The sequence below is a fragment of the Miscanthus floridulus genome, chromosome 12, assembly GCF_019320115.1.
Source record: "Miscanthus floridulus cultivar M001 chromosome 12, ASM1932011v1, whole genome shotgun sequence".
In the NCBI taxonomy this organism is placed as follows: domain Eukaryota; kingdom Viridiplantae; phylum Streptophyta; class Magnoliopsida; order Poales; family Poaceae; genus Miscanthus; species Miscanthus floridulus.
The window spans coordinates 34,764,782-34,780,310 of NC_089591.1; the positions used below are offsets into that span (position 1 = coordinate 34,764,782).

Sequence of the window (15,529 nt, forward strand, 5' to 3'; positions counted from 1 at the left end):
TCATGGAGGTCCTAGAGCGTCAATAGACAGGCAGCCAGAACCATAGTGTTTTGATCAGGGCAGAACACAAGAACCGCCTATACATCATGAAGGTGAAGCTGACATCGCTTGTATGCCTACTGTCGAACATGGACGATGTCGCTTGGCTTTGGCACGCTCGGTATGGACACCTAAATTTCAGGTCGCTATGCGAGCTAGGCGCCAGGGAGATGGTGGAGGGCATGTCGTTGGTTCGGTGTGTCGAGCAAGTTTGCGATGGATGTGCGCTTGGTAAGCAACATCGAACGCCCTTTCCAAAGGCCTTGGCATATCGTGCATCAAAAGGCCTTGAGTTGGTGCACGCGGACTTATGCGGGCATGTCACACCACCTACACCAGGAGGGAAGCTGTTTTTCCTCCTCATCGTCGATGACCATAGTCGCTATATGTGGCTCGAGCTGATGGCCATGAAGGACGAGGCGCTGCTGCAGTTCAAAAGATTCAAGGCAGCAGCCGAGCTAGAGTCAGGATGCAAGCTAAAAGCGTTCAGATCCGATCATGGTGGAGAATTCAATTCAGGTGCATTTGTGTCTTTTTGTCAAGAGTATGGCATAAAGCAAAACACTACTACGTCGTACACACCGCAGCAAAACGGAGTGGTCGAGCGACACAATCAAACGGTGGTGGAGATGGCAAGATGCTTGCTCAAGAGCATGGGCGTTCCAGCCCGGTTCTGTGGAGAAGCAGTTAAGGTGGCGGCATATCTGTTGAATTGCTCACCAACGAAGAGCCTCAGCGGCAAGACACCCTATGAAGCCTGATTTGGGAGAAAGCCAGGAGTCAAGCATCTTCGCACGTTTGGTTGTACGACGTATGTCAAGAGGGTTGGTCCTGGCATCAGCAAACTCTCTGACAGATTAGTGCTAGGAGTATTCCTTGGTTATGAACCGGGAACGAAGGGGTATCGAGTTTATGATCCCGTGAAGGATAAACTGATGGTGAGTCATGATGTGATCTTTGTTGAGAAGATGGCATGGAATTGGGAGGGGAAAGGAAGCAGGCCGCGCGGTGAAAGCGCAACACCTGAAACCTTCTTAGTTCAGTGTTTCGATGACACTATTCCCGGTCCGATAATAGGACCAGATGCAGATGATGGGGCAATTTCAGATTCAGATAACGGGGAACCAGCTTCGCCTGCTGTCTCAATTCCATCCTTGGGGGATGCATTGCCTCCACATACACCACCACATCACCAGATTCAATGGGCAACTCCTCCCATAGGTGCTTCTGAAGATTCTGAAGGTGTGCCACTTCGATACAGAACCATCCCCAATCTGCTTGACACAACAGATGAGGTGCAGGGGTTCGAGTATAGTGGACTGTGTTTGGTTGCAGCTGAAGAACCAAATACTATTGATGAAGCACTTTCTGAAGATTGTTGGAGGAGGGCTATGGAGGTGGAGATGAAAGCTATCGAAGACAACAGAACATGGGTTGTCAGTAATCTTCCTCCAAAGCAGAAAGCCATCGGCCTCAAGTGGGTCTTTAAGGTCAAAAAAGACCCTGATGGGAAGGTTGTCAAGCACAAACCTCGGTTAGTTGCTAAAGGATATGCTCAGTGCCAGGGAGTAGATTTTGATGAAGTGTTTGCTCCAGTTGCTAGGATTGAGACTGTAAGAGTGTTGTTAGCATTGGCAGCACATGGAGGATGGCAAGTTCATCATATGGATGTTAAGTCTGCATTTTTGAATGGTGATTTGACAGAGACAGTCTATGTGCAGCAACCTCCAGGTTTCATAATTGGCAAGGGTGACAAGGTGCTAAAGTTGAAAAATGCTCTGTATGGTCTTAGACAAGCACCTCGAGCATGGAATTCAAAGTTTGACAAGGAACTTATTGCTCTCGGTTTTGTGAGGAGCAAGTTAGAACATGCTGTCTATAAAAGGCGCAGCAGTGATTCCTTTCTTCTTGTAGGAGTGTATGTTGATGATCTTATAATCTCTGGACCAAATATCAGTGATATCATGAAGTTCAAATCAGAGATGAGAAGAAAATTCAGCATGAGTGATTTAGGCCTTCTCAGCTATTACTTGGGAATTGAAGTCAAGCAAGGAGATGGTGAAATCACTTTGAGCCGGAGTGCATATGCTCAGAAGATTCTGGAGAATGCAAATATGAAGAATTGCAATTCATGTGATACTCCAATGGAGTGTAGGCTCAAGCTCAGCAAGTTGAAGGGAGAAGATGCTATAAATCCTATAGCATATGGAGTCTGATCGGCAGCCTCAGATACATTATAAACACAAGGCCAGACTTAGCCTATGCTGTTGGAGTGGTGAGCAGGTACATGGAGGCACCAGGCAAGGAACATTGGGCTGCTGTCAAGCATATATGAAGGTACCGAAAGGGAACTGTTGGGTACGGCTGCAAGTATAGAAGAGGAGGAGAGATGCAACCTATGCTATTGGGTTATAGCGATAGTGATTATGCAGATGATGTCGAGGATAGAAAAAGTACAACTGGCGTTGTATATTTCCTTAGCAAGAGTATGGTGACTTGGTCATCATCTTGTGAAGCCGAGTATGTCGCAGCAGCAGCAGCGTGCCAAGGGATTTGGCTAAGCCGACTCATAGCAGACATGTTGGGAACGAAAGAGGCGACAGTAAAGCTACTCATGGACAATATGTTCGCAATTGCTCTCAGTAGGAACCCAGTGCATCATGAACGAAGTAAGAATATAGACACGAAGTATCACTTCCTTCGTGAGTGCATTGAAGAAGGCAAGGTGGAGGTAGATCACATTGGGACAGCAGAACAACTGGCTGATATTTTCACCAAGTCGCTGGGACGAGTTAAGTTTGTGGAACTTCGGAGTGCTTTAGGAGTCGTAGAAGTGCATCAAGTTTAGGTGGTGATTTGTTAGATAAATTGATGCAGATCATATGTAATCTTTCCTTTAGTTGGAGTCTAGGTTGAGTCAGTTAGGGACCGGGTGTGTTTGGAGTCGTGCCTGACCACGACACGGTCCGGGCTGGAGTTTGTCATGTTCACGCCATGGCGTGCCAGGCGCACGGGACAAGCATCGCGGTGAAACGGTGTTTGTACTCGATACGGCATGGCGTGGGATGAGGTCGTAATCCTCAGGTGTCTTATATATACATGAATAAAGGACTCAAAGGTCTGTCACGCTGGCAGCGCCGAAAACATATCTTTCTCACAAGTTTTACATCTGTCCTAGCTCTAGTTCTCGCCATGATCACCGCGCCGTCGCCGACGTCCACGTTCTGGCCGTGTAGCTACGTCGAGTTCCAACACAAGCGAGGCGGTAGGATTTAGATCCAAATTCAGACCAGGTCGCTCAATCCATCCGGCCTACCACTTGCCCTCTTTCCTACCATCTAAAGAACACCTGACGCAATCACCACCCAAGGGCACCTAGCTACAAGCTACTACATCAAGCAAAATGGACGACAGTTCTTTTTCCCAAATTTCCGAGTGGACTCTGCAGCCACACTAAAATGTATGCCCCTTTCCACGAAAACCACCCTAGATCTAGGCGATCCTAGCATCGTACCAGTTAGAGGCATTCACTGTGTGCAAGTAAGCAGTACCAAAAGCAAGCAAGCAAGCGATTGAGGTAGCATAGGATGAGAGAAGAGGAGTGGTGGGGCAGGCGGGGTAGGGTACGTACTGTTGAGCTCCAGGAGCCAGCAGACGATGTTTTCGAAGGTGGAGCGGCGGGAGATGTCGTAGACGAGGAGCGCGCCGAAGGCGCCGTGGTAGTAGGCGGAGGAGACGGTGCGGAAGCGCTCCTGGCCGACAGTGTCCCAGATCTTGGCCTTGACCTCCTTGCCGTCGATGTCCATGCTCTGCGTCTGGAACTCCACCCCGATGGTGGCCTTGGAGTGGAGGTTGAACTCGCTGCGTGCGTACCAGGACAGCAGGAAGAGGTTAGGTAGAGACGTGCCTAGAGTTGGAGCCGGTAGCAGTGGAACGGGGAGACGAGATCGATCTACAGATGAACTCACCACCCCCGCCCATGCGACCAACGCTGCGGGCAATGGGGGCCGCGACGTGGGAGGCGAGCGGCACGGGTGCGATGTGGCTACAGGTCGAAGGCGCGGCGCGGCGTTGGTGCGGGCTCGGCAGCAGCGGAGGGGAAGGGTCCGGGACGGAGGGAGACAACTGAGGGGAGAGAAGTGGTATAGACAGACTTGGGGTTTGGATGGATCAGGAAGCTCCTGGAATAGGAGGCAGGCCGGCCTATTTAAAAGGCCTGGATTGATGGTTGATTTTAGTAAAGTTTGAGGTTTTTTTGAAAAAAAAAATGAGAGGAGGCCTGAACTGCGGGTTGATTCGATTAAAGTTCGAGGTTTTTTTGAAAAAGACCAGGCCTAGTACGATCTGGGCCGTCCGCGCGGCCGATCCGATGGCCGGGAAAAGCGGACGACGTGGCCACGCTGCCTGGCCCTCTTTTGGTAGCAGGATTCATATGGTAAGATCCCTCATCCAATGGTCATTTTTTTTAAAAAAAAAGTAACTAAGCATCACACTCTGGCACCAACCAAGCAAATAAGATACAAATAATGTAGCTGCCAAGATGGAATGAGTGGAAGCAACAAGCTTAGGTCCAGTCTTGTCTTGTCAACTACATCAATACTATAGCAGGTGCTGGAGTCTCCTTGTATTAATCCGTAGAAGCAGAAGCCAATTAGCGCTACAGTACCTGTGTTCAACTATGCTCAATAGTGCATCCGGAGCCAGAGCCAACAAAAGCTTGGCTAAACCGTGCTCACTGCTCAGCATTAGGTGGCGACTTCAAAATTTACGCGCCACATGATCCTTGTTTTAGATAATGGAATAATATCGGGCTTCATCGCCACAAGTGAGGATTCATACCAAAATTATTACAGGACATAAATACTTAAAACAATAACAGTCTCAGAAGCCAAATAAAATTACTTTGTAATCCTAAATACATAAGGCCACCCATGGAGACGAAGAAGACCATTGCCATCAACTCTAACGTACGACAAGAAAAGGTGATGCATTCTTTCTTGCCATCACAATACTTAAGTTGACTCCAAAGTCGACGCTAATAAATTCCACTTAATAAGACTGTTGTGCTATTGGCGTCTAACGTGGAAGCGATTGGTTCAATCTACCTAGACAAGATGCTCATGAGAGATTGCACACACCACACAGAAGACACAATGGCCCCGTTCGGCTTACCTATAAATCGGCTTGTTCGGCTTCTTTTTTCAGCCAGAACAGTGTTTTTCTCTCACAAAAATTTAGTCAGAATAGTATTTTTCAGTCAGTTTCAGCCAAAATTCAGCGAGCCGAACGGGACCAATATTTGGTAATGAGGTTCGGCCGAAGCCTACGTCCCCGGGGCATGCTTACGGGCTCTACTCCCCGAAACCGCGACACCGGCCGCCCGGGGCGCCGGCCAAAATCGCCAGCACCCCTCGTGAGCCTGTCACCTTTGTGTTGCTACTCTCAATTGGTGGGTTACAAGTGCAGCCCCCTCCTCCTTTTATAGAGGAGACGGGTTACAAGAGCCAACACCAAACTCACATAACCCTATACTGCTAATTACAACACAAGTTCACTATAACTACCATTGATACAAATAAATATTCGACACATTTCTAACAATCTCCACCTTGATGAATATTTCGCCACCTTGATAGTCTTGTCAATTGCGAACAACCATGTACTCTGGACTCGAGTTGTCGACTTCGCCGCTTCACGAAGAGCAGCCCGACGAGTTTGACTTGGTCTCAAACCCGCCGCCTCAGGAAACCCCACTATCCTTGCAACTTCATCCCAGTGACTCCACATATACCCGTGTGTCCTTGCAACTTGTACAACTGCAAATGTCCATCTCTAAACCGACTAGAGAAGATTACTGTCACTGTCAGAGTCACCCACTGATATTGCAACATTAGCACTTGCCTCCTTCTTTCTTGGACACTCCTTGACATGTCCCCACTCTCCGCACTTGAAACACCGCACCTTCTTTCGCTTGCTCTTGGCCTCTACCTTCCTCCTGCTAGATTCCCCACTGACCAGCAAACCTTCAACCTGAGGTGCTTCCACTGCATTGTTCTTCCTCCTCTGTTCTCAAGCAATCAATGTTGCAGTAATATCCTCAATCTTGATTGTTTCCTTGCCATATGTCAGTGTAGTAACCACATGCTCATAGGATGGTGGTAAAGAGCACAAAAGAATTATTGTCTTATCTTCATCATCAATAGTTACCTCTCTATGTGCCATATCAACAACCAACTGATTGAAGACATTCAAGTGCGCCACGAGATCCGATCCCTCCTGCATCTTCAGCCCATACAACTTCTGCTTCTTGGTGGTCAGTGTCTTGGACATGTATTAAGTGGCCAGCTTGTCCCATATTTCCTTTGGTTTGGTTAAATCCATGACATAGAACATGACCTGACCTGAGACACTGAGCCGTCGGCCTGTTCGCTTGGTCGTAAACGATCGTAAATTTCCAGCCAGAACATTATTTTTCTCTCACACCAAACTGGCCAGCAGTAATAATCCACGATCGTATACGATCCTATCAGCACTAGCCGAACAGGCTGCGTATGGTTGCGGCTGCTTGCAACTGCATCTCCTCTCAGTCTTCATCCTCCATCTTGCCCAACTTCTTCTCCTGCCCTTCAGGACCCTTTGCTGAGCCAGCAAATTCTTGACCCTTGTTTGCCACAGAGCAAAGTTGCCGCTGCCATCGAACTCCTCCACCTCAAATCTGGTACCTGTCGGCGCCATCTTGCCGACCAACGGTTTGATCGATCTCTTGACGATCTCACTAACCGATTCGTCCGCCTTGAGAACAGGCTCAGATGAACCGTCCTTCTCCGAGACCCCCTTCCCGGCATCTGCTCCAACGACGTCTCCTCGTCAGTCGCCAGACAGCTAGCTAATGATCACCTCCGAGCACTCCTGGCCACCTCCAAGCTGAGCCTACTAGCTCTCACCTACACCGCCACCCGAGCAAACCACCTACTCCAGCTCTCACTGCCAAATATCTTTGGCTAGTCTAGCTCTCTGGTTTTTGCTGTCTTGCGATGCACTCAACTAGCTCTCTCTACTAGTGGATTTATTTCACCGCGTGCCCACGAGTTATGTTCTAAGGCCTCGTTTAGATTGTCTCAAAATTCCAAGTTTTTTCACTCTTTCTCTATCACATCAATTTTTGGCCGCATGCATGGAGCATTAAATGTAGGTAAAAAAATAACTAATTGCACAGTTTGGTTGTAAATCACAAGACGAATCTTTTGAGCCTAGTTAGTCCATGATCGAACAAAGTTTGTCAAATACAAACAAAACATGCTACAGTGTCTAGATTGCAAATATTTACAATCTAAACAAGGCCTAACGTCCAATGCAAGGTTTCTCCTCTGCACACCATTGCGAAAAAACAGCCAATTTTATGGACTCGGCTCCCAACAAACTACTGGAGTACTCCACTGCTACCCGTCCTGGACACCTTGACTTCCAAGACCTGTTGCAGCTTTGCAGCTCCTAGCCTTGCCAGATGTGCCTGCACTCCCCAGCTCATTGTGTGTGAACGAAAAAAAAGGCCAACATATGCACGCTCCCTGACATATACTATTGACGGATTTTTTTTTTTTCCTCTTATCTTAAGTACAACTGTAGAATCTGTTCGGATACAGACACACACCACCACACACAACACCACCACACACACCTCACACACACGGTATACGAACAAACCTACAACTATACCTAGATAACGAACGTAGCTGAGAGATCCTCGAAGAGCACCAGACTCCGAGTGTGGCGGGCACGTCACTTGACCATTGTGGCACATCTGCGCGAGAGGCAACTGAAATTATTTAGGAAACTACTGTTCCCGATGAGACACCTGCGTCGAAGCCAGGCTTCGAACGCTGACGGGCAAGACGCACACCAGCGATCCTTGCCATCTGAGCTACCGCTCAGTTCTCTACTATTGACGGATTTGGCCTGGTGGCTGCATGCATATGCACAATTTTTCTCCTTTTCACACACCACCAAGCTGCTTGCTTGCTGCACTCTTTGCTGTTCAATTGAATACACCACACCCCCTCCCTCCTGCTGCTTGCTACTGCACCGCATGCACTTGCTCAGCAGCCTGCTACTTGCTCAGCAGCTCACGAGAGCACACTCGGCGCACCAGCAGCGGCAGCCTTTGGCGCACCAGCAGCGGCAGCACCGCATGCACATGTTCCTCTTTTTTTTCTTCCTTTCACACAATTGCTATCACTGCTGGGTCATGCATTCACACGAGCAACTTTGCATGCACACCTTGTTGCTCCTCCACAGCAATGGCACGCCTTGCTACGCAGACACTGCACGCTGCTCCTGCTGCTCGCTGCATCACGTAGCACGCCTTGCTACTGCTAGGTCATGCATTCACACGAGCAACTTTGCATGCAGCCCATCGGACGGTCTAGACCTTTTGCCTTGAGTGTCTGACACCCTTGAGTGTCTGACACCATTGACCGGAGCACCGGTCGCCACCATACTCCATCTTTGTACCGCCCTGAGCAGCATCGCAGCAACTGTCAAGCATGATTCTCGAATCTCCACATCTTCCCTCGCCTCCTAAGATCCTCAAAACAACCAATAGTTCTGATACCAATTGTTGTGCTATCGGCGCCTATCGTGGAAGCGATTGCTTGGATCTACCTAGGCGAGATGCTCATGAGAGATTGCGCACACCACACAAGAGACTTGATATTTGGTAATGAGGTCCGGTCGAAGCCTACGTCCCCGGGGCATGCTTACGGGCACTCCTCCCCGAAACCGCGACACTGCCCGCCCGAGGCGCCGGCCAAAATCGCCAGCACCCCCCCTCGAGCCTGTCACCTTTGTGTTGCTACTCTCAAGTGGTGGGTTACAAGTGCAGCCCTCTCCTCCTTTTATAGAGGGGTAGGGTTACAAGAGCCAACACCAAGCTCACCTAACCCTATACTGCTAATTACAACACAAGTCCACTCTAACCTCCATTAATACAAATGAATCTTCGACACATTTCTAACAAAGACTTCATAAAGTTGTGAATGGGCTTGTGGTCCAGTGGTAGGGCTATCCAGTGGGACGCTACCGAACCCTGGTGATAGCACCTTTTTCTGGGAAATTTTCTAGAAATTTTAAGGTACACGCATGCATGCGCGTTCGGTGATACTGCGCGTTTCCAAGCACCGGAGGTGACGTGCCTCCCAATCTCTTCTTTGCATGTGCATGGATGCACACGCTTGTGTGTGCGTGTGGTGTGAGTGTGGAATGTGTGGATTGTGTGCGTTTAAGTTGTACCCGATAAATTTTTTTTATAAAATTGTTAGATTATAATTATCAAAAATAATTTGTTTCTCGTTAAAACCATCCCTTAGAGTGAGCTGCACTTGTTGTATATTAAAATCGAAAGGCATCTGCTCCAATATAAACCTTATCTGTGAGGGCCGCTTCTGGAGTTTATTTTAATTTTTATAATGATAATATATACTGCAAAACAAGAAATTGCGTAGAAAGGTTTGCAATGGGCCTGGCCCATGAATGAGTATGAATGCTCCGAGGTACAAATTGGTCACAAGATACGTGATGCATACATGGAAGTTTACAAATACAAAAGAAAGATTATGCAGCTCACACAGCCTTTTTTGAAGCCAACCATTTCTGTGACAGATGATTACTCTCCCAGCGCAAAGGCAGCGGCATCGAAGGTGTCGGAGAGGCCAGTGCCGGTCTTGAAGGTAACCTTCTCTGGCGATGCTTCGGGGACGTACACCTCGACGACGCTGAGCCAGAGCATCAACTCCCTTGTCTTTACACCGGTAATCTTCCTCAGCTTGCCCTTCTCAGCGAATGCCGTCACCTCGGCGGCGTACGACACGGTCTGCTTGATCTTCTTGAAGGTGTGCTCCACCTTCTTCTTTCCTTGCACCAGCCACATGAACCCTGTCTCGTGGTTGTAACCGAACTCCTGGATGTCCTCGAGAGGCAGGAAGCCTTTGGGGAGGCCAAGCTCCTCCAGCAGCTCGATTGACTTCTTCCTGCAGATGGCGTCTCCTCCGGTGACGACCTCAGCGCCGGCACGGTGGCTCTCGATGGCCTGGGATGCCATGGTCGTTCACTAGATATATGTCCTGTTGTGCAGAAATGTGTGAGCAAGAGTCGGTCGTAGTAGCTGATGCTGCTTTAGGGGGCGAGGGAATGTTTATGTGATGGGAGAAGGAGCTGCAACACATCTATATAGGCATGCAGCTTCTACAGAGAAGCGATGCAGGGCGGACAGTCTTATTTGACTTCGTTGGCAGAGCGCTTCAAATCTGCAAAGTCAGCATTGCCACCCCTAAATTTCTTTTGCGACAAACAAAGTCAACATTGCCGCTCCTGGATTTTGGATTTTTGCTATGCCCTGTTTCTCTTCTCATTTAAGAAAACCTAGCATGAAAAGGAAGAAGAAAAAAATCAGTTCAAACGAAGTTTAGTTTAAGAAAGTTCTGAGAACCCTTCAAAACTACAAGTACACACGATCACACAATTCTAAGCTTGGCGCGCCGAACTACAAGTTTGACCATTTCTCTTCATATCCATCCACATGCCTGAATTACTGGAGCCTAGCAGCTAACAAAATAGAAGAATTCAGTAGAGAGGTCAAACAATGCATACTCTTACTCGACTGAATCACATTCTCCCAAATGGCTGGTTTAAGTTTAGCCGAACAGATTTTTTTTTTGTTTGTCAGATTCTGCTTTTCAGAATTTTTGACCAACCAAATACCACCAGTCAGATCACCTCTGGTCATGGCTCGTACGTCACCCGGCGGCGCTACCTGCACCCGAAGCACAGCTGGGCACCTGACGCCGCCGTTGGACGGACGACGTACCCGGGCAGAGACGGCTCCGGCAGCTCCTCCGCCACCCCGTCGTCGCCACTGCTAAGCATGGCGATGACCTGCCCCATGGTTGGCCGCCTTGCTCGGTCCGACTGCACGCAGAGGAGCGCGACGTGCACGCACCGCAGCGCTTGCCGTGCCGCGTGCTCCTGCCCTTCCACGCCCAAGTCGCCGTCCACCACGTCGCTCCCTCTCTTCTCAGTCCAGTGCTGCCACACCTGCACGCGCATGACCACGGTTACTAACCTTAGCTTATGAACCAAGCTAGGAAGGGATATGCCAACAAGGTTTCTGCACTACTCACGTATTCGACGAGGCCTTCAGAGTCTTGGCCTTCGAACGTGTAGATCTTGTGGCCGGTGATGATCTCCAGCACCAACACCCCGTAGCTGTACACGTCAGACTTGATCGAAAGTAGGAACTTTCGGCCGGAGGTGCACTCTGGTGCCATGTACCCGCTTCACAACAAACAATACACAACACACAGAGAGCGAGGTACGTCAAAGAAGTGCTTTGAGTCTTTAAACGATCTTAGATAAATGTACCAACTACAAATTATAGATCATGTGTCGAAAAAGCTACAACTTTGGTCTAGACCACATCAACATCAAAGGTCGTTTGAAAATTAAAAAAAAATCAAAATTAGAAAAAATTAAAACAAATATTTGGACCTCTAAATGATTTCAGATAAAAAAAGTTATCAACTAAAGTTGTATATATTACAAGGAACTTCAACTTTGGTATACACTGTATATGTCAACATCCAAGATCCTTTGAAAATTTTAAAACTTGAACTTTAAAATCTGATAACTTAAAATGAATATTTGATCCTCTAAAATATATGAAACAAAAGTTATCAACTACATAGTCGTAGATCGTCTTGGGCACTATAACTTTAACATAATAAAGTCTATATTCATATGACTTTCTATAAAAAGGTTATGTTTTTTATATAAGAAAAAGTGTCTAGACAAAATTATAGGAGGGCTCCACTGCCACATCAGCAAAATCACCCAATAAATCAGTTTGAAATGGTTAGCTAAAGGCAGGGGTATTTTGTCTGATTCTAAAAGTTAAGGTGTGTATATTTACCGGTATTGAAATTCGAGGGGATCATTCAAATCTAAAAACACTTTGAAAGCAAAAAAATTATAGATGCATAATGTCACTGAAAGTGATGCGACAAAAGCTTACATAGCTTAACCTTATGTTTCAACTAAATTCTTATTCAAGACCTTATAGAGGTGCAATGAAAAATACGACAACGCATGGCCTAATATTACTAATAATGTGAGGCCCTCAATGCAACCTCCACTTTAGGCCGCTCTTAATGGAGTTCAATTTTCATTTAAAAGGGTGCTACATAAACAATTTTGATAACATGGCAAAGTATTAAGGAAGAGGGATGGTGTAAATATCATTTAGATGAAACCCCATGGAAATTGTTTTCAAGTCTTAATTTTTCATAGAACTAAATGCAATGAGTGCATATGAAACACAAAGAATGGAACTATGCAGTGTAGAAGGTTATTTCAACCATCATTCACGTGTTATTAGCTGATTGGCCTTGTCCTCGAAAAGCATGAACAAAGCATGTAGAGCCTATTCGGTTGGCTGGATCGTATCGTTGCTGGTTCGTTTATGTGAGAGAGAAGTACTGCTGGCTGATTCACGTGAATAGTAGTCATGTGAGGGGGCTGGCCAGCCAGCCCCAGCCCAGCGATCGGGCGGGTAGTTGTGAGCGCTGATTGCTCATGTACTTACAATGTTCCAGCGACCTTCTCAGTGCTCTCATGTGTTTTCTGTTTATCGTACATCCTCATGAGATCAAAATCGGCGATCTTTGGGTTGAAGTTATCGTCGAGAAGTACATTGTGTGGCTTGAGGTCCCGATGAATGATCCCCTTGTCGTGAAGAAACGAGAGGCCGTGAGCAACCCCTAAGATGATGTTGAACCATGTAACCCACTCTAGCTTCTCACACTGAAAAGATGCTGCAATTGCAAAAACCTAATTTTTTGTGTTTTATCCTTGGTAATATATTTACTACCTGTTAATAAATATAATCAATAGTGGCTAGTGTGGAGAAATGAACTTACCTTTGTACCAAAATTTATCCAGGCTGTTATTAGGTACGTACTCGTAGATGAGGAACCTCCCTTCCTCTTGGAAGCAGTACCCTAAAAACCTCACAAGGTTCTTGTGGCGCAAGTTAACCACAATGGAGATCTCCCTCTCAAGTTCTTGTATAGTCCTCTTGGAATCCCTCAGTCTTTTCACTGCTACTTCCTTCCCATTCTCAAGTGTGCCCTGCACTTCTCCCTTCCATTATTTATGTTCCAAGCTAAGCTTTTTCTAATAACAAACTAGAATTAATGATAAACATGTTCTCGGTAACTGTTACCTTGTATACGGTTCCAAATCCACCGCTCCCTAGTTTGTTTCTACTTGAGAAGTGACATGTAGCAGCTTCAAGAACCTGGTAGCTGTAGAGTTGGCAGCTCGTTCGTCCTCCGTCGTCCTCTTCTTCTTCTTCTTCTTCCCTGCTCAAATGCTTATTATTTCCTTGCCCATGTATAGTCTCCTCTGGCATGCCATTTGCTTGACGATTCAAAACAAGGGGTTCTACAAATAAATAATTGTGAAACGTCAGCATATAGAAGAGAAAGCAGAAAGTACAGAGAAGAAGAAATCCTGAAAAAAAAAGAGAACGCCGCCGGCTTGAATCACCTATGACATGTCCTCTTTGAGCGGGTCGCCGACGTCGGTACCATATGGTGAGTGCGAGGATGATGGCGGCAATCGCCAACCCAGTTGCAAGAGAAACGATCATCCCTTTGGATCTATGCGACGTTTCCTTCCCTTTGTTTTCTGATGGTCCGGTGGCCGTTTGATCTAACGAACAAACCAAAAGAGGAAGCTATTGAATAGTAACACAGACAGTTGGCAGTACTGTACTGAAACAGGGATGAACAGTAACACGCTGAAGTAGAAACCATGATTTTTTACCATTCGGTGAGGCAGCAGCAGGCAGTGGGGTACGACCGCCAGGGGGCGCCGGCACAGCAGGTGTAGCAGCCGGACGGGTTGCCCCAAGTGCGTCTGCTGGTGGAGGCGGTGGGGTATGACCGCCAGGGGGCGCTGGGGTGGGATGTGCAGCCGGACGACCATTAACAGTCAGTGGGGTATGTCCTCCCGCTGAAGCATTAATGCTGAAGTACCTGGGTGCTGGTGCTGGTGGAGGCGGTGGGTTACGACCGCCAGGGGGCGCCGGCACAGCAGGTGTAGCAGCCGGACGGGTTGCCCCAATTGTGTCGAGCCCGCTCCCGCTCCTCGCATCCGCGAGCAATCGCCGGGCCAGGGACTCGGTGTTGTAGAAGGGGTAGCTCTCGTACCTGGCCATGCAGCTGAGCCGCAGCATCTGCATCCCCGCGCTGCCGTTGTACTCCCTGTCCACCACCTGGAGGGCGCCTCGGAGGCAGCGGCGGCAGTCGTCGCACGAGATCCCGGCGGCGCACCGCGTGAGCCCGTAGACCAGACCGCCTGCCGCAGTCCTAGTGGCGGCACCGACGCTCCGGCACATGTGACTGCTCGTCGTGCTTTTCCCCGCGGCGGCGAGGAGGCGCCTCACTACCGCTTTGGCGGCCACATGCGGCGACAGAGCGCGGCTCGTGTTGAACACGGTCGCCGTGTACTCGTCCTCGCGGAATCGACCCGGGTCGTCGTGGTCCGAGTAGCGGAGGAAGCAGGCGTCGTGCCAGACCGCCGACGCCGCGCACGCCGTCCCGGAGATGAGCTTGGAGGACGCAGCAAGGCAGGCGGTGCAGTCGGGGACCGAGACGTCGGGGCGGCACTGCGCGACCCCGTACATGGTCCGGTTCTTGGTGACGACGTACGAGGACATGTTGTGGGACATGTGCGCGACGCCGTAGGCGCCGGCGCACACGGCGGCGAGAAACCTGGTGACCGCGCTGCTCGTGACGGCCGGGGAGTGGCCGAAGCAGAAGATCGCGGTGGGCTGAAGACCGGCGGCGTTGGACGACGGCGACGACGAACGGGTCGGGGTCGCCAGTAGCGCCGCCAGGAAGAACAACGCCAGCATGTTTGCTGCAAGTTGGAAGGAACTGGCCGTGCACAGCACGGTGGCTGACGGTGACGCCATCCCTTCACGGTGGCTGTAGGGAAAAATCATTTGGCATTTCATCATAGCAGTCAGCACAGCAGGTACAAACTTTCCACGTACAGTTAACCGTGACAAGAAAGTGTACCGGCCCGCGGCCGGGCGAGGGGACTTGGAGTGACGACGAGGTAGGAGTCCAGGTCAGGGCGCTGGATGATGGATGCGACCATGACGGGTAAAGTAACGATGACCATGTTGTTGTGCTCACGTAGTAGTACGTTTGTGAAAAAAATGACGACAATGCAGTCATTCTGGCACGTTTTGAAAGCGCAATGTGTGGTCCTCCGTGATCAGTACCCCTCAGCCCCGCGAAGGCCCCACCAAGGCAACGTAAGATTTTTATGATACACGTAGCATGTCCGTGCATTGCTATCGACTTATCACCCTTAGTATTGGAGTATGACTAATCTTTCAACTTATAAAATAATTTCAAATACTCCC

At 48.7% G+C, this 15,529-nt stretch overlaps 2 protein-coding genes across 5 annotated transcripts; both read right to left on the reverse strand.

Moving 5' to 3' along the window:
- Positions 1–9,536: 9,536 nt before the first annotated feature.
- LOC136497898 (uncharacterized) lies at positions 9,537–10,135 on the reverse strand. The gene has a single exon (XM_066493786.1). The coding sequence runs from the start codon at positions 10,133–10,135 to the stop codon at positions 9,701–9,703; it is 435 nt and encodes a 144-aa protein (XP_066349883.1). The 3' UTR covers positions 9,537–9,700.
- On the reverse strand, positions 10,095–15,315 carry LOC136497897 (cysteine-rich receptor-like protein kinase 6). Of its 4 annotated transcripts, XM_066493785.1 has the most exons (8): positions 13,918–15,311; positions 13,639–13,803; positions 13,313–13,533; positions 13,008–13,218; positions 12,674–12,902; positions 11,214–11,367; positions 10,847–11,127; positions 10,095–10,170 (listed from the first exon to the last, which is right to left on the reverse strand). In XM_066493785.1, the coding sequence occupies exons 1-8, from the start codon at positions 15,113–15,115 to the stop codon at positions 10,095–10,097; spliced, it is 2,535 nt and encodes an 844-aa protein (XP_066349882.1). In that variant the 5' UTR covers positions 15,116–15,311. The 4 variants fall into 4 exon arrangements, with proteins under 4 accessions (XP_066349882.1, XP_066349880.1, XP_066349878.1 ...); XM_066493783.1 differs by lacking the exon at positions 10,095–10,170 and having other exon boundaries at positions 10,263–11,127; positions 12,674–12,848; positions 13,008–13,230; positions 13,918–15,315; XM_066493781.1 differs by lacking the exon at positions 10,095–10,170 and having other exon boundaries at positions 10,263–11,127; positions 13,008–13,230; positions 13,918–15,310.
- Between the last annotated feature and the right edge of the window lie 214 nt (positions 15,316–15,529).